The sequence below is a fragment of the Notolepis coatsorum genome, assembly GCF_963971535.1.
Source record: "Notolepis coatsorum genome assembly, chromosome: 8".
Classification (NCBI taxonomy): Eukaryota; Metazoa; Chordata; class Actinopteri; order Aulopiformes; family Paralepididae; genus Notolepis; species Notolepis coatsorum.
In genome coordinates this window covers 53,267,816-53,287,815 of record NC_140172.1, presented here as the reverse complement: position 1 = coordinate 53,287,815, position 20,000 = coordinate 53,267,816, and the positions used below count along the sequence as shown (strand labels likewise).

The window sequence follows — 20,000 nt, the reverse complement described above, 5'->3', positions numbered from 1 at the left end:
ATTTCTTATTAACTCAATGGCCGCCAACAACGATTCAATATGTGTTTGTCCCCCAATCGAATAACGCCAACCACGTACCGGTAAACGTTATTTGATCATTATTTCTTTTATTCGCTATTGCCAATCGTTATCCATCCAGGGAGCCTGTGTAACCATATGGAACGGGTCTGAGATCGCAAAAGTCCAATACCGCCGACTGGTGGTATGCGGCCGATGTTGCACTTCCTTTGAGACTCTGTGTATATAGGGCTGTGCATTAGTGTTGTCAAAAATATAGAAAAATCGATACATATCGATTCTGAATATTTAAAACGGTTTCAATACTCATTTCCCGAAATATCGATATTTAATTATTCATAAAAAAAAATTAAAAAATATTGTATAAGGAAGTTGCATTGTTCATTTCAATACCTGTAATAGTACAGTAGTCCACACACACACATGTGCATTCAGTTAAATTGGAATATGACTGTAATACAAACAGTTCAGTTTGTCAGGTACATGCAACACAGATTACAGTGTTTACATCTGTCTGCTTGAGAAAATACCATGTTCTGCAATAAAAATGATTGAAGTGAGATGAACAGTTATTTTTAAATGTGTGATCTAAAGATAAACAAAGGGTTTTAAAAGTGTTATATTTATCTTCTCTTATAGTAGCAGAGAGAAGCTGAGGAGAATCAACCAGCAACAAAAGCAACATTTATATAAAAAAAAAATAATAATGTTCTTACATTTTAAGATTGAACCTTTTTCCCTGTGGTATCGAAAATGGTATCGAATATCGATACTTTTCAAGGTATCGTATCGAAGTTCGAAATTCCAGTATCGTGACAACACTACTATGCATTATTGAAATTCATCCGGGCAGACATTTCTAGTAACGTGGATCAAGAGCTTCACCCGATCGCATTGAATCGTTTTCGGGATGCCCGATTCATTATGCTGTGGGGGGTTATGTCGTGGCCCAAATGAACATACGATCTAGCAGATGGCAATCAAATAATTGGAATATTCTTTTTGGAATCTCACCGGCCACATGTAAGAGCAATTTAACGTCAATTTCAGCTTGGTTGTGCCTTGTTTTCATAGCCATCGCCCTGATCAGCGTATGCTGTTGTACTAACGAATGCCGTTATTGACAATCAATTAATCAGAAACGACCCCCCTCTTTCATGCATGCATGATGGAACATAATATACCGATGATATGCATTTGAATTTTTTATTGTAGCATGTATAGGGACTAAATGCCAATGGATTAAGTATAATATGCGTCGCAGCCTATTACTAGCCTCCCAGGGATTACCCTAAACCGCTCTAAAACTATACTTATATTCACCACGGTATAAAACGGGAATGTATGGATGGAAAAAAGATTCCTTTTTCACATTTTGCACGATAGATACTCGATGTCAAATGGGCCATAGTATTGCATCCATAGCTATAATATTTAAATAGTTATAGCCCGGTGAGCGACTCCCATCGTTTACAGCTGTGGCAGTAGTAGGGCTGACCTTCGAAGCTTTTTTTGGCAATCGAAGCTTCGGGGCCGAGCTTCGATTTTAATTCGAAGCTTCGAATTTTTTTTTTTTATATATATATATATATATATATATATATATATATATATATATTTTTTATCTTATGTTGTGGGACTTGTACAGCACTTTCGTAAACTTTGTTGTTTTTAAATGTGCTCTATAAATAAAGTGGGTTGGATTAATTAATTAAGTAGCCCCTTTCGTGACTGTGACGCATCCAACAAGGTTTCACTCGGCTGTGTGATTTAATTCAAGGTGGATCGCTGTTGTCGTTTGAACAACTTCAGATTTCATGGGAACTACCAATCCCCCAAATCAAGAATGTTTAAGATGAATGAAGTAAGATTTTGATTATTTGAAATATGGCCTGTGTAGACTAAACTATGCACAGAATTATGTCAGTCTACAAGGTCCGGATTCTACATGGTCCGGCAATGTAGACCTTGTAGACTCCACTACAGACCAATTATCAGTGAATGTTCATGCATTTTTAAGAAGGGCAACTTCCACAAAAAAACAAAGAACTCACCAAAACATCTCAGTAGCACCTTATCTAAATGTAATATTTCATATATGGAGATTCATATTTATTTATGTATTGCATGCATTTCTACATTTTATTTCCTATTTTGTTTATTCATCCCAGTATCTTTCTTTCTTATGTGTGGAATTCTACAAGGCGCGCCCACACACACACACACACACACACACACACACACACCTACACACACACACACACACTTACATTTAGTCATTTAGCTGACGCTTTTATCCAAAGCGACTTACAAGTTCTGTACGACAAGACAGCAAGAAGGGTACAACTCTATCAGCTGAGTAACAATGTTCATCAAGTGTTGCGTGTTACAGTGTAGGTTAGTTTATTAGGACAAGTGCATGACAGTAAGGTTAGTCACGGTTCGTTTTTTTTTTTTTTTTTATCATTTCAGATAATGGTTGAAGAAGTGAGTCTTTAGTCGACGGCGAAAGATTGGACGGGATTGGGCTGTCCTAACTGGGATGGGTAGTTCACACACACACACACACACACACACACACACACACACACACACACACACACACACACACACACACACACACACACACACACACACAAATCGAAGTAAAAAAAAATTAAATAAAAAAAAATGAAAAAAAAAAACTTCGATTTTTTTTTTAATGTTCGAAGCTTGTGCCATCGAACGAAGCTTCGAAGCTTCGAAGTATTTAAGACAGCCCTAGGCAGTAGCTACTACAGGATGAGGCTAATAGCTGGCAGTCAATGAGTTAAATAAAATAAAATGATATTATTGTGCTGAAAACAACAAGCAATTCTGTGCCTCCCTGCTTTGCTAAACATGGGCCTCGGTCTGAAACCACTAACTGAAACCTACTTTTCTCCAAAGAATCTCCTCCAGAAGTCTGCCGCGTCGGCTTTGGTGATCCTGAACGTGTCTCCTTGGAAGTGTCCCCCAGGGAAGATGGCCTTGATCTCAGCCAGCATGTGACTGAAGATGAGAGACAGCTTGGTCAGATTCCTCCTGGAGAGAGAGAGAGAGCGGTTTATGTCTTACTAGAACCACAACCACAACGACGACGACAACAACAGCAGCATCAACAACAACCACAACAACATTAACACATTCATGGCCATTGGGGCCCGTCTAATCCCACTCTATGAGGCCAGCTTTTCATTACAAGTTTTCACTGTGCGTGAGGTTGTTTGTAGAGCTAAATCTATATTTTATATTATTGCCATTGTCATTGTCAATTGACAGTATAAACCTTTCCTTCAATATGCCATAAAGAAAAACAATTTTCATCAATACGTTCCCATTTTATAGCGTTGTGAATATGAACTATATACCGCAATGTTCTGGGGTAATTCCTGCAAAGCTAGTTATAGGGCGCTAAGCTAATAACGTTAAATCGATTGGCGTTTCGGCCCTAAACGCCTAAAATCAAAATGCATATGATCGGTATCATGGTCCACCATGAATGCATGAAGGGGGGGGGGGGGGGGGGGGGGGGGGGCGGCGGGGGAAGTCGTTTCTGATTATTGATTACCAATAACGGCATTCGTTATTGCAAGATTATACGCAGACCGGGTGGATGGCTATGAGAACAAGGCCCGATCAGGCTGTAATTGACGTCAAATCGCTCTTACCTGTGGCCGGTTGGATTCCAAAAAGAATTTCCCAGTTATTTGATTGCCATCTGGTAGATCGATATGTCCATTGGCTGATGCTATATTCCTTTACTGCATACTGAATTCGGCGTCGCAAAAAGTATTCCAGGCGATCTGGTAAAGCCATAGCTTCAGGCTAACAGAAAAGTTTACCCGGAATGAAAAAAAAGTGACACCCGGTCTGCAACAGGGAAAACTGCATTATCGAGACAGCACCAATACTAGGATCTGGCCAGTACTGCACTTTCGGAGTCCCGATATGCCGTTTCCAGCCAACATACAGCTCTGTGACATTGAGTAGGATATTAAAATGGAATAAAAGCACAATCGAGTGGTAACACGTACTGTATATATACACGTGGTTGGCCGTTTAAGGATGGCGCCTAATAACGTATATATACGTGGTTGGCCATGAAACGGTTAACAACAACATCTATAACAATAACAACAACAACAACAACAACAACAACAACAACAACAACAATGACGACAACAACAACAACAACATGATATTAGGGGTGCCGGGGGAATCGATACAGCAATACATCTCATATATTGTGCGTGCCAATATTATATCAATACATCAAGTATCGATATTTAAAGGTCCCATGTCTTGTAAATTGCCTTTTCCAGTGTTTAGCATTGTTTTCTAGCAATGTGGGGTTGTATCAATGGGGTCTGTGTCTCTAATTCTCATTTTGGCTTATCAGTCCAGTCTCAAGTTCACGAGATCCTCCCTCACTGAACTAAGCCATTCTGATTTGACTCGCTCCCTGACGTCAGTATGTGCTGCTGATCTGCCCCCTCTATGGTTGTAGCGCACTCAACAACAGAGCGAGTGGAAATACTGACACTTCCTCAAACGGGTTGAAGTGCGCGAGTGCCGACAGAGAGAATCAACAATTCGCTCAACAACGGAGCAGTGGGAATAATGCAGAAGTGGTCTCCCTGTCCCTGACTCTCCCTCTCTCTCTCCACAGTCCACCTGCATTTTACACACAATCGCAGTCGAGCCGCTCACACAGCGTACACACGCACACGGAGCGATGTATCCTCTCTCTCTCTCTCTCCCACTCGCTCGTTCTCTCTCTCGCTCTCTCTCGTATACATGTATCATGCTGTGTGGGTGACTGTCACTCAAAGCGCGTATGGGCGGAGCCCAGCCCAAAACAGCTTGAAATCTTGAAGTGGAAAAATGCTGCTTTAGAGTACTTGATTAGAAATACAAAACAGTGCATTAAAAAAAAAGAAAAAAATGTATACCTTACAGATGTGTTCCATAGACTCACAGGAATTGTGTAACATTGCCCAAATAGTGAAAGGAATAGCAAGACATGGGACCTTCACGAAAATGCTATGTATGCAATGTATTCCCATTTTGCTGCAATCAGATTATTTGTGTGAGGTGAACAGACTGAAAATTTTATCTTATTAGATAAAACTGATTTTTATTGCAGTTTTCCATTGGGGACATAATATTGCAGTTGAAATATATTGCAATATTACAATATGGTGACTCTAGTATGGTGGTGATTATGATAATATTATTAATAGTAATAATAATAATAATAATAATAATAATAATAATAATAATAATAATAATAAAATAATAATAATAATAATAATAATAATAATAATAATAATAATAATAATAATAATAATAATAATAATAATAATAATAATAATAATAATAATAATAATAATAATAAGGTACTTTTATGGAAGGAACCCCACATGCATGCTTAAATGAAAAGTGATGTATCAAAAGTTCACACAAATTAAATGTATTTGACAATAGAATTTTTTTTCTCATACCGGGTTAACTACTGTAACTAACTACTAGTAACAGCTAACTTGGTATGACAGATTCAATGGAATCCTGTCTGATGGAAGAATAGTTAAATAAGTGGGCAAGCATGAAGAACCACCAGGACTACTGTACGTGTGGTATAACTGACAGTAGCGATGGGTGTGAGTAATCCATAACTCTCCGTTTCAACTGAACTCGAGTGGTATTTGAGGGTATTTGATTAAACATTTTACCAAATTTGGTTACCACCAAATACGTGCACCTAAATTGCTTGTTTGTGCCAATGAAACAGAAATCTCGCTCTGAAATCCTGCGAGGCGTGAGTTGTTGCAGGAAGCAGGAAGTTGTAAGATGTGTAGAGCATAGATAGTACACTTAACACTTTAATCGCCATGGGTTAAATTCATAATTTACCATCCCTCGCCAGCTCTATTTGTCTATGGAGAAGTTCCCCTTCTTTGCAGGGCTATAACTTTTTTAATTCTATTGCTAAATTGCCATTATTATGGCCCATTCAATGTCCTATATGTATTGTTCAGGGTGTAGCAACGTTAAACGTTTTCATTCACATATTCATACTAAAATATGGTCTAAAGTATAAGTATGTTTTTATCTTTTTCTGCAGCTTTCTTCAGAACGTGATTTATAGCCCTAAATGCATTATATTGATGATCAAATACAGTTTGGTAGGAATCTGTGCGAGATAAAAAATGTCAACTGGACGTGATTCTAGAAGTTTCTACGCATCATCTGATGATGACCGGATGGGCGGGGGATCGTTTATAATTCCGTGGGCAGCGTTAGATGATTCATCCAGAGTGGGTCATATGTTCATCAGATCAGTTAGTATAGAAGACGTTAGAAAATAACGCTGAATCTTACCGTGGCTTCCTCGCGCCGCTGGCAGATGAGCGTGGAACAGAATTTTTTCTATTATGGGATGGAGAAATGCCCGATCCATTTCCAGGTTGTATAATAGTATATACGTCCAAATCATGTTGTTTTTTCGAGTTATTTGCACCGATCGATGTTCACTGTGTCAATACAGAGTCTCTCTAACGATAGCGAGTGCCCGGACCACATATGGATGAGCACTACCGGTTCAAAGGTTAATTTCCGGTTGGCGATCTGCCGATCGGCCACCAGATGGCGCTCTTGAACCGCTAGAGAATTGAGTGGAGCTTTGCAGTGTGTCTCAGGGCTCCGGAAAGGAAATATGATTTCGATGACAGATTTTTGAAATATTGACATCAAAGACGAGTTACGGCGTCTTCGGCAGAATGAGCATGACTAGGAATGACGTGTAAACTCGTCCACGGCGATCATAGTGTTAACATTACCACAAAAAGTTTGTTAGCTTAGATCTAAAAGATAATAACAGTGGTTTGTGTTTGTGCATTTCCAAATTGTGCCAACAACATGTCGCCCACTTTGCGTAGCGTTCATAGACTATTGATATGGAAACATGCCGTTCCATGAGCGGAGAGACCTGCTGCAGACAGAGTGGAGGTAATGTAATTATTACAAGTGGTAACTGACTGTTTTGACTGACAATACGCATTAACTCATTCCCCGCCATCGACGAGTAGTATACTCGTTAATGGCCGCCAAATCGTTGGACACCAACAACTCGTTAATATACTATAACGAGTATACTCGTTATTATGATCGTTATTTCTAGGGATGCCCCGATCGATCCGCCAGCGATCGGTATCGGCCGATATTCAGTATAAATATGAGATTGGTGAATTCCGATAATGCTTTATTTTCGCCGATCGTGAAAACCGATCGAAAAACATGATCCAATTCTTAGCGGAGATCTCACTCCCTGAGTTCTGTCTCAGACACACGGAGCTGCAAACTGCCGCTCCTCCTCCTCCCCTGCCCCTCCCGCACCCGTGTAAACACAGAGGAGGCTCCGCTCTAGTCTAGTGCATGACCGTGAGCTAACGTTAGCTACCTAGCTATCGTTACTGTTTAAACAGAATGACCCAGTCAACTATTCACTTTTAGTTTAATACATGAGGCATTGTCTAACGGTATCTAGCCGGCTAGCTACTGATAGCTCCTGATATCAACAAATGCTCCAGCAATAGTCTAGTAGTGCATGTTGATACCTCCGTTAGCTCACGTTAGCTCACGTTAGCTCACTGTTCAAAACGAAATGTCCCAGTAAACTAAATAGTTCACTGAGGCGTTGTCTTAACGTTATCTAGCCGGCTAGCAGTAGCTACAGATAGCTCCTGATATCAATGTCTTATAACATTGATTCGATGCGTATTCGAGCCCCGGCTTGCATCTCAGTCACGAACGGGGCTAGCTGAGGGAGTAGGGTATTATCTGCAGAGCCGCAGATACCCTGCTGAGGGCATGCTGAATGTGATTTGACCAAAGCAGAGTATACACACAGACAGTGGAGATAGCGAGCATTTTGACTTGTTGCGTGGTGGCGATGTCTCGCAGATAATACAACTACAAGTATAATTATATAATATATATATTTAAAAAAAAAACGTATATATATTTATAAAAAAAAATATATAAAACCAAAAACGATCGGTATCAGATCGGTATCGGCCGATATGGCTCAAGACGATTGGTGATCGGTATCGGTGGCAAAAAACGTGATCGGGGCATCCCTAGTTATTTCTTTTATTCGCTATTTCCATTCATAAATCATCCAGGAAGGCTGTGGTACTGTGTGGCAATGTGTCTGAGATCGCAAAGATACAATACTGCCGCCTGGTGGTATGCGGCCAATGTCGCACTTCCTTTGTGACTCTGTGTATGACTCTGTGTATCATTGAAAGTCATCCGGGCGGAGTTTTCTAGTAACGTGGATTAAGATCTTCACCCGATCGCATGGAATCTCATCGGTCACAGGTAAGAGCAATTTAACGTAAATTTCAGCTTGGTTGTGGATTGTTTTCATACCCGTGATCGCCCTGATCAGCGTATGCTGTTGTACTAACAAATGCCGTTATTGACAATCAATTAATCAGAAACGACCCCCCCCCCCCCCCCCCCCGGCCCCTTTTATGCATGCATGATGGAACATAATATACCGATCATATGCATTTGAATTTTTTATTGTAGTGTGTATAGGGACGAAATGCCAATGGATTAAGTATAATATGCGTCACGGCCTATTACTAGCCTGCCAGGAATTACCCCAGATCACTTTAAAACCATACTTATATTCACCACGGTATAAAACGAGAATGTATGGATGGAAAAAAATATTCCTTTTTCACATCTTGAACGATAGATACTCGATGTCAAATGGGCCATAGTATTGCATATATAGCTATAATATTTAAATAATTATAGCCCTGCAAACAAGGTGAGCGACTCCCACCGTTTACAGCGGTGGTGGTAGCTACTACAGGATGAGGCTAATCCGTGGCGTCCAATGAGTTAAGCATCAGGTATATTGCTATGCTTCGTTATGTCCGCAGAGTGAGACTAATAATAAAATCGGTAGCATGCGTGTGACTCTGTGCAATATCTCGTTATTCCTGCTGCCATGCGCTTTAAGATGCGGTCTAAAAATAGATGTCCTTAAACAATTACTGGAGCACTACTGGAGTAATGCATGGGACTGATGGGAGTACTGGATCTGGGGAAGCATTACTCGTGCCCTAACTGACAGGACAACATGTGTCAGAGAATCTGACTGCTTCTGTGCCATATTTCAATTTATTTTCTGATTGCAGTGCTGTATGCAACAACACCTTGCTACTTTTCAGCTCATGTCCCTGTTATATAATTAAGCAATAATCCTAGATTCTAAAGGAAGTGAGGAGGGATGGGGGGGTTGTTGTTGTTGATTCCTACTACGCCTCTCCACTGGGATTTATATAGCTCTCTGTGAGATTAGGGAGTTGGCTGGTAAACACTCTCTAGGGAACACACTCTCTCACACTCCCTCTCTCTCTCTCTCTCTCTCTCTCTCTCTCTCTCTCTCTCTCTCTCGCGCTCTTTTTCACACTCTCTTTCAGTCATATACACACACTACTAGACAGGGTGACTTTGCCCAAGGTGTGTGTGAGTGGGGCAGGGAGAGCAGACAGGCTGTGGGGTGCTGATAACACGCTTTGCGAGGGCAATGCATTTATGCGTGTGTAACTGTGTGTGCGTGTGTGTGCACGCACACCTTGTGCACATCATCCCAACTTTAAATGTGTCCTTCAAACCTTCACAATACAAGCAAAGATGTGTTTGTGTGTATGTGTGTATGCATGTGTGTGTGTATGTGCATTTGTTTATGCGTTATTTCCTTTTCATCAATATTATATTATATAATATTATAGCATCCGACCCAGTCGCACAACAAGATTCATTAATGAATGAATGAATGAATGAACAAATAAACTAATAAACTAATAAATACATTAATGAATTAATAAACAAATAAACAAATAAATGTATAAACTAATTAATTAATGAATACATTACTAAATGAATAAATAAATAAATAAATAAGTAAGTAAGTAAGTAAGTAAGTAAGTAAGTAAGTAAGTAAGTAAGTAAGTAAGTAAGTAAGTAAGTAAGTAAGTAAGTAAGTAAGTAAGTAAGTAAGTAAGTAAGTAAGTAAGTAAGTAAGTAAATGTTGTTGTAAATGCTACAGGTTGAGTAGAAACGTCCAAGCGGTTGAATGGAGGTTGTTTAGTACTTTAGTCCATATCTGGAGCCTCCTCAACACCCGCCTCACACCACTACAAACCTCACATATCCCAATATTCAATATCTACAGCATTAACAAACAAACTAAATTGTCCACATGTAGGCTACAGGCTACTTCATGCTGGACATCACAGAACAAATCTAAGGCCCACAAACGTGGTATCAAAGTAAGAGTAAGAATCTGATACATGAGCAGGTTTCACCACTGTGTGTAGCAACAAAGAAGTGTGTTATGGTTCCATGTGGGATCAGCCTTTGCTCGGATATAATTGATCCTCATGGTGGTTTTAGCTTAAACACAATTTTGGGGGAAATGTGACCAGCGATGACTCTTAACTCATTCAGCGCCAACCGTTCAGCGGCAATCACAAGAGTCGGGTTTTAATCGTTATTTCTTTTATTAGCTATATCCATACATTTTCATCCATCCAGCCTGATGTTATCATTGGGAATGGGTCTGAGCTCGCAAAAGGGCAAATACCGCCTCCTACGCCTTCCAGCCAGTATTGTACTCTATTAGAAATGGTGTAGTTTCTTTTATGGGCCGATCTGAGCCGTGCGGGCGGGGTTTAAAATACTCCGGGAGGCGTTTACAACCTTATATCTGCGATGCTGCCACCCCCCCCCCCCCCTTCATATGCTATGCCGGGCAATGTGGGACGGACCTCCACGAGCAGTATTTGGAATGGCGATCAGATAATTGGATTATTTCTTTTGCATTACATCAGAGACCAGGTAAGGACTCTATATATACAATCTTGCATTGATCTGATATTTCTTTCTACCGCGATCGAAGCTGTCTGTGTGTGTGGCCGTTTACCGTTGGGTGCAGGAGGTGGGGGGGGGGGGCATTTCATGTATGCACGAGGAAGGATAATAATGATAATCTAGCGTTGATTTCAGGAAGATTTGATAATCAGGCGGAAAATTACAACATGTTTAGTGTATTCCACTAAAACGCTATTATCGCGTCTTTTCCTGGGATTACTAAGAATCACCAAAACTATACTCATATTCAAAACGGTATAAAACGGAAATGTACGGATGAAAAAACAATCTGTTTTGTGCATGTTGACTGGAAGCAACTCACTGACAATCGACGGGTGTATTAGACCCATAGCTATAATAAGATATATTTTAAGCACTCGCAAACCTCGCAGTCTCCCCATTGATTAAAGCAATGGTGTTCTAGCGCCCCCTGGCTCATTAAGCGATGGCGCTGGATAGGGCTGACCCCTATTCGACTGCCAACCAAGAGGCCTAGAAGCATGGCTAACGCTAATGGCAGGCATACCAGAGGCTAACTGCCTATGAAAACAGGCACAGAGGCACTGAAAGAGGATTTCACCCATCTAATGAACACACTAGACTAGACAAATATCAAGATGTATCCATCAGTGGACCAATTGCATGCTTTTGCAGAGGACAAGAAGCCTTCAGTCGACTCCTTCAGATATTAAGCACCCCCCACAGCCCAAATGGAATGATAAAAAATATATATATATTATACTTTTTTTTTTGTCGACTAACGGCAAATTTTTGTCAATCATAGTCGACTATCCAAATCCTTAGTCGGGGACAGCCCTAGCGCTGGATGAGTTAATGTGAATATAGCCACTATTTATTTATCGAGAATTTTGTCCCGATTTATCAATTCTTCCAAATGGCATATTGTCTCAGCCTTATTCGCTTTGTGTTTGACTTGGCGTTTCTAACGTCTCACAAACAGTCCCAAGCAAACAATCGTGTCGAAGGTTTACCGAGAATTTTTCAAACAAACAACAACATCCAGTTAGCAGTCGTCGTCCCGTTAGGTGAAAACCTAATATACTGCTGCTGGCCACTGACTGTAGTTTGGTGTGACTAGGAGCTACTCATAAAGCATCATGACTAGGGCTGCAACTAACGATTATTTTGGTAATCGACTAATCTGTCGATTATTTTTTCGATTAGTCGACTAATCTAACGATTATTTTTGTCATTCGATTAGTCGACTAATCTAACGATTATTTTTGTCACACCCTCAATCTCTGCTTCCTGTGGGCATGGCTCCTTCTCCAATGCATGTTTTACCTCACATGCTCAAGTCTGCACACCTGTGAATGTCACCCTGTTGTCCAGTCCCTCTGCCTTAACAGTTAACTTAACATAACATGATGATCCCATAGCAAATTAAAATAATGACTCATGAAACATTTGAATTTGGATCTTAAGCAACTTTAAATCAAAATGTATTTGAACAATACAACAATCACTCATAACAACATAAATAAATTAAATAATACAAATTAAAGTGGAAGTGTTTAAATAACAAACAAAAAATATATAGCAGACTTCTTAGCTTAACATCCCAGGGAACTAATGGGATAACTGGGGATGTTGTTTGCTCCTGACAAGAGTCTCAAAGTCTGGGGTGATGGTAGACAAAGCAACTCTGAGGTCATGCTCAATGTCCAATCTGTTCCTCTGCTTTGTCTTCAGCTGGACCAGAGCTGAGAAGCCACTTTCACAAAGATAGGTAATAAAAAAGAAAAAAGAAAAAAATGTATGATTAATCGACGCAAAAATTCTGCGTCAACGTGTTTTTATGATCGACGTCGTCGATTATGTCGACTAATCGTTGCAGCCCTAATCATGACAGAAATGTATTCTGTTACAAAAAGAAAATCTCGGGCGGCCAGGTGGCGTAGCGGAGATTGCGTTCGTCACCAACACCGGAGACGCTGGATTTGCATGTTCGAATCCAGATCACAGCTCCGGCGTTGTCACCAGCTTGGCTGGCCGTTCACACTAATACAATTAGCTGTATTAGAGGGTGGGAAAGCTGGCGGGGTGGGTCCGGGTCGTTGTAAACAGCGACTCCTACAGTTCGGTCGGGGCGCCTGCTCAGCGCGGATAGGATCTAAGGGGGGTAGTGTGATCCTTCCACACGTTACACCCTCTCAGTGAGAGTCCGCGCTGCCAAGTGAAAAGAAGCGGTTGATTGGCTAAAAAAAATCTCTGCATCTGCCACCACAACTGATAATATCAAACCCTGCCCTCTTTTCTTGATCCTCCAATCACAACTGTTGCTTCCCTCTGACAAACTTTGTCCATGTTGCACGTCGCACTGCTTGACCCAAAAACCATCCATTTAAGACCAAGTGAGACCCCCCCCCCGGGAATGAAATTAACACCGCCAAGTGCCAATGGCATGTATATTTCATCTTCGAAAGGAGCCAACTTTCTGAATTTTCATAAAATAAATAGCCTCTGTTGTCAGCAGTCGCTTTACGTGACGTGTGTCCGTACGTGACGTGTGTCCGTGTGTGTGTGTGTGTCGGCTTTCACTTTCAGTAAGTTATGTTTGTAAAGCCTGGACGCAAACGTTAGCCAGCCAAATTGTTTACAGAACAATACCTGGACGTTAACGTTAGCTACCGTTAGCCAGCCGAATTGTTTACAGAACAATACCTGGACGCTAACGTTAGCCAGCCGAATTGTTTACAGAACAATGCATGATGTCTATATTCACAATGAACCAAGAGTACTAGTAGCCACAAGTATTATGAAGGAAATTCATCATGAAAATGGTAATACAGGGCTTGACATTAAGGTACATTTAGCTACGGTTACCTTCTTAATATTCCTTATGTTGTTTATGATATTAACACTTTGACTGCCAGGGGGCGTCTTTAGACGTCTTTGCTGGCGATGCTAAAGTTGCCGGGGGACGCTTTACGTCGTCTTTATATCAATATTTCAAAAATCTGCGATCTGATCCATAATGTCCCTCCGCTGGCCTGAGACACAAGTGTGATCTCCTCTCAATCCTCTAGCGGTTCAAGACCGCCATCTGGTGGCCGATCGGCAGATCGAAACCGGATGTCAACCTTTAACCCGGTAGGACTCACTCCATATGGGGTCCGGGCACTCGCTAATGTTAGAGAGACTCCGTCTTCACACAGTGAACATCGATCGCTGCAAATAACTCGAAAAAACAACATGATTTGGACGTATATATTATTATACAACCTGGAAATGGACCGACTATTTCAACATCCCATAATGGAAAACTGTCTACCCCACGCTGATCGCCCAACGGCCCGCGGAGACTGGGGTGAGTTTTAGCGTGTGATGAACATTTGACCCACATTAGATGATTGGTATAACGCTGCCCACGGAATTATAAACGCCCCCTCGCCCATCCGGTCAACATCAGATGACGTGTAGTAACTTCTAGAAGTACGTCTAGTTGGAATTTTTTATATCGCCCCGATTGCCATCAAACTGTATTTCATCATCAATATAATGCATTTGGGGCTATATATCACGTTCTGGAGAAAGCTGCAGAAAGAGATGAAAACATACTTATACATTAGACCATACTTTACTATGAATATGTGAATGAAAAAGTTTAACGTTGCTACACAATGAACAATACATATAGGACTTTGAATGGGCCCTAATAATGGCAATGTAGCAATAGAATTTAAAAAGTTATAGCCCTGCAAAGAAGGGGACTTTCTCCATAGACAAATAGCGCTGGCAATCTATGGTATATCATTAATTTAACCTTAGGCAACCAAAGTGTTAATTGAAAATTGCATATGAGAGTATTAGTAATAATAACACATGGCGATATACTAAAAAGCTATTTATCATTTTTGGCTGGTAAAAAATCTGCCTGGCTGGTAGTTTTTAAAATCTGGTTGGTAAACCAAAATGTTCATTTTGTTCCCTGCCCCCCCCCCCCTTTACCAACATCGTTGGTAACTTAGAGAAGAAGATGAATGAAAGCATCCTGAAGGCAGCCTTAAGAACATATTGTAAAACGAATCCAGTCGTCGTCATATGATGTTCTCAAATTTAAGCCCTGCTTCATATCATTAAAGTGAAAGTTAATCTGTGTCCTGTGCTTCCATTTCAGGTCTAATAAGCAAACATGTTATACACAGATACTATCTGTAAAATAGTGATTAAAACAGAGAGTAACCACATAATTTCCATCACAATAATATACCATGCAAATACAAATACCAAGGAAAACATTTTCAGAGTTACATAAAACACTAGCCCATGTGCTGCACACAGCAGCATCACATCTGGACAAGAGGAAGGGGAACTATGTGAGAATGCTGTTCATCGACTACAGCTCAGCATTCAATACCATAGTCCCCTCCAAACTCATAGCCAAGCTCAGGGACCTGGGCTTGAACTATGACCTGTGCCAGTGGGTCCTGGACTTCCTGACGGGCAGACCCCAGGTGGTAAGAGCCGGCAACTGCACCTCCTCATCCATCACGCTCAACATAGGGGCCCCCCAGGGCTGTGTTCTGAGCCCCCTCCTCTACTCCCTGTACACACATGACTGCGTAGCACAGCGGAACAACAACACCATCATCAAATTTGCTGATGACACAGTAGTGGTGGGCCTGATCTCTGCCAACGACGAAAGGGCCTACCTGGAAGAGGTAGAGAACCTGTCACAGTGGTGTCAGGAGAACTGCCTCTCCCTGAACGTCAGCAAAACAAAAGAGATGATTGTGGACTTCAGGAGGTCGGGGGTCAAGGACTACAGCCCCCTCAGCATCGACGGGGCACCAGTTGAGAGAGTGAACAGTTTCAAGTACCTCGGAGCCCACATATCCGAGGACTTGACATGGACCACACACATTGACAGTGTTGTGAAGAAGGCACGACAACGCCTCTACTTCCTCAGGCGCCTAAGGAAGTTCCAAGTCAGTCAGAAGATCCTTAGGAACTTCTACTCATGTACAATAGAGAGCATCCTGACCGGCAACATCACCTCCTGGTTTGGGAATAGCACTGCACAAGACCGTAGCAGACTACAAAGAGTGACACGTTCAGCCGAACGCACAATTAGAGGGGGGCTTCCCACCCTCCAGAACATTTACAACAAGCGGTGCAAGGGGAAGGCTAAGAGAATTATTAAGGACTCGAGCCACCCGAACAACTGCCTCTTTGAACTGCTGCCGTCAGGCAAGCGATACCGGAGTCTTATGGCGAGCACAGAAAGACTCAGAAGGAGCTTCTATCCCCAGGCCATCAGGCTGCTAAACGAACAATAATCGCTAAACGAACAATAATCACTATGCAACAACCATCAAATGCACACAGCACACACACCCACACGCACACACACACTCACTCAAACAAACAACACACTGCAGCACCCACTCTCCACACTTTAGATCACACAAACACACTTACACTTTATATTTATTGATAAAGGATTTGCACTACAACTCGTACACCTACTGTGAATTGTACCTAAACTGCACCTCGTCCATTTATGCCTTGCACTATATAGTATTGTATATTAGTACACTGCACAGTATTGTATATTGTATGGTAACTACGTCTACGAACATTGTACATATGTCTAAACTGAACACTGTGACCTCTTTTTTTTCTTCTAATTTTTACTATGTTTTTATTTCATACTTATCTTGTCATGCACAGTCTCTGGAGCGCAACAGTAAGAAGCATTTTGTACAAAAGTATTCTGTACTTCTGTATGACAACTATTAAAGAAACTTGAAAACTTGAAACTAGATAAGATAAAGGCACTGTGGCCATTCCCCAACACAATCAGTAGCAAAAGTGCAAAAATGCACACAAAGTGACACAAAGTAACACATAAGTGCTCCTTGACAATAATTACACATGAACTCACAAGGTGAGATGTGTACACTTTAGAAAATGTGAACTTGTTTCATATATGGTACATTTTAGAGTGGAGAAAAGTGGAGAATCAAGAAGAGTACAGTTATATCGAATAAGGCAAGTGAATGCGACTACTCATGTGACTATGCGCTCCTGTCTCGCTCTGTGTCTGTGTGTGTGTGTGCCTGCACTGCCAATGCCAAGCCTGTCTCAGTCATTTCACGCTCTTCCAGTCAGCATTAGCCCAGTTATGAACCGAAACCGAACTATAACCTCTCCATTGAGAGGCAGAGGTGGGAGGGCACAGACGCTTATTACATAATGGTTGCGATTTGAACCAAAAGAAAAATCATCAATTTCAAACTTCATTTGAGAATGGCAAAACAAAACAAAAAAGTCAGATCTGTTTTTTGAGCGGTTTTATTTATTTCTACCAATGTTCCGCACGTTGATCTTTTGACAGGGAAACGGATCGATTCGCTAGCGTGTTATTGGACGCCAGGCAAAATGTGGCAGGTTGAGTGTTCGAAGCCTCTGTGATAATATCTCTTGTGGTTTTATGGGTTAGTATTCTCTTTCTGGCCTTTCAGTGCCTTATGCACATTAAACTAGTCGTGTAACAGTCTGACAAGAGGCCCCAAGAAAGCCTCCCATCTATTAGTGCTAATGTCTTCAGAGACGGTAGAACGGGCAGAAACCATACTCAGCGCTCACCACTGGCAACTCGTTCTCTTTTCTGATGGCTCTATACGATAAATGGCCTAATTATGTACTACCAGTGAAAGGTTTAATCAAAGAAAAACCGTTTGTAGCGAGTGACGCCGTCTGACACAGACGCTTATTGTGGTGACACCTGCGCTGGTGTAGCTCAACTGTCTACACGCTCTTTCTCCTGGTTTCCTGTCACCTGGGAGACATTCAAACCCTCAGGCCATGGTTACACTGGGTGTTTTTGTTTTTGTTTTGTTGCTGAATGAATACGTTTGCTGTCCCTGTTAAATAGAAATGCAGTTTTGGCAGGAAAACGCGTTGCCCTAGCGGGAACGCTGAAAAGGTGTTTTACTCGCCAAAACTCGCCGACAACGTGTCGTGTAATCTGCGCGGAGCCGTTGTTGTTCAACGCCCATGCGCAGTAGATACCGACATCTGCGTGCCCTCACCAACGTCCGGTGACGACAGAGCTGTCCCAAATAGCTGCAGCTACCATGTGTTGTCAAGTTATTGTTGTATAAGGACCCCAGTCCAAGCTACAACAGTCTGCATTCCCTTAACAATTGTTTGTATTGAGCCGTATTGTATTGTACCCATTCTTCAATATGTTAAATAAAGTTTACTACATCCATTCATTCTGCTAGCATTAATGATTGCATGAGCAGCTGGCTAACGTGAGCTAACGTTAGCTATCAGACCCTGTTAGCTCAGAGCTCCTCTTTCAATCTTAACAAGCATTAAACAAAATGGCCCAGTCATCTATTCACCTTTGTTTAATACACGAGGCGTTGTCTAATGTTATCTAGCTACTGATAGCTCCTGATATCATCAGTTTGGTGCTGGCTGGCTAACTAACGTGAGCTAACGTTAGCTGCTAGCCACAATGCTATACTGTTATACTGGCATATTCCATTCACGTTAGCATGTAGCTAACAACATCGGAGATCTTTTTGTGAAACTAAACTATCCGCTCTTGGTGGTCAATTGTGTTGATGTTAGTTTTGTTTCATCAACAAATGAGAGGCAGAACACACAGTGAATGTATCCGTTTAGTTTATTGCACTTTTATTGCACTTCTTTGCTGAAAAATAAGTGCTACATTGGCTACATAGCTCACGGAGGCATTTAAAGATGGCGGCTTGTTGATTTTTTTTGCAGGAAGTGTATTGGCACATTCAAGTTCTGATTGGTTGAAATTTGCCTTCATGTTCGCCACCTACTGCCACCTACTGCTTTGGCATTGTACTACATCACTGTGCTCAGGAGGCAAAACGAAAGTGCTCAGGTTGCAAACAAATGTCTAACTCGGCTGCCACTACGTTGCGACCTGGAAAGCGAGACTCATCTTGAAAACGAAACGAAAACATCAGGCAGTGTAACCGCCTGATGTCAGTCACAAAACTAGCCAAACTCAGTCACAAAACTAGCGCTCCTGTTCAGCTCACCGGGGCAGGACCCACATTTCCCGCCAAAACTCTTTGAGATGTAGCGTGTTAAATAAACAATAAAAAAAAAGTCTATTGGAACGATATAGGAAGGGTGTAAAAGGCGGACTACTAGATGAGACAATCGTTTAGTTTTTCAAACGGACAATTTGGATCAAAGCCACAATTAAAACACAGACAGAATGGAAAAGGAGCATGGGGAGGAAGGAGTCGACACAAGACACCTGGTTGAGATTTGGGGGCTGTTTGAGGCTGGTTTATTTGGGGAGAGGTTAGGGGTTAATGTTGGAGCTAGGGGGGTAATTAAATCCCAGGAGAGGTTTTGCACTTTGGCGATGGAGCTCGATGCTTTGTGACAGAGAATGGGAGGGTGGGAGACTCGGGAAATGGACACACAGGGGGGTTTCAGGAGCTGAGACAAAGTAGTTAACGCTGGACGCGACATGGGGCCGGCAGGGGGGGTGTGTGTGTGTGTGTGTGTGTGTGTGTGTGTGTGTGTGTGTGTGTGTGTGTGTTCCTCCAGCTGACGGCTGAGATAAAGCCAGAGTGAAGTGGTCCTACGCCGCGGGGGGGCCATACCGGCTTCACCGGGACACGTCAAACAGATGAGATGTCTTATCAGACCCCCCCTTCCCTCCAGCAGTCTACAAGCTGCTTCCACCAGCACCACACTCAATAACCACGGCCTGGAATGGAAGGAAGGGGAGGAAGGAAGGAGCGGCGGGTGGGGGGGAGAGGGGTGAGTCAGCCAGGGGACAGCTGGGAGGCAAAATAATGGAGGAGGAGGAGAGATGCTGGAAGAGACGGCCGGGGGGGGGGGGGGGGGGGGGGGGAGACATTCGGTTTGCTGAGTGGCTTATTTAATTGTTTCTGTGGACCGCTGTGATTATTAATTATTCAATCGGACTGCAATCATTTGCGAAAGGAAAAAGGGCTACGGTACATAGTCCA

The 20,000-nt window shown here is 41.9% G+C and overlaps 1 protein-coding gene across 4 annotated transcripts in view; it reads right to left on the bottom strand.

Moving 5' to 3' along the window:
- Window positions 1–20,000, bottom strand: part of cblb (Cbl proto-oncogene B, E3 ubiquitin protein ligase) — a 172,061-nt gene that overhangs the window by 90,119 nt on the left and 61,942 nt on the right. For all 4 annotated transcript variants that reach the window (XM_084320302.1, XM_084320300.1, XM_084320301.1 and 1 more), the window contains exon 4: window positions 2,935–3,081. In XM_084320302.1, the coding sequence (XP_084176428.1) occupies window positions 2,935–3,081 (147 nt within the window). The remainder of the gene's footprint in view (window positions 1–2,934; window positions 3,082–20,000) is intronic.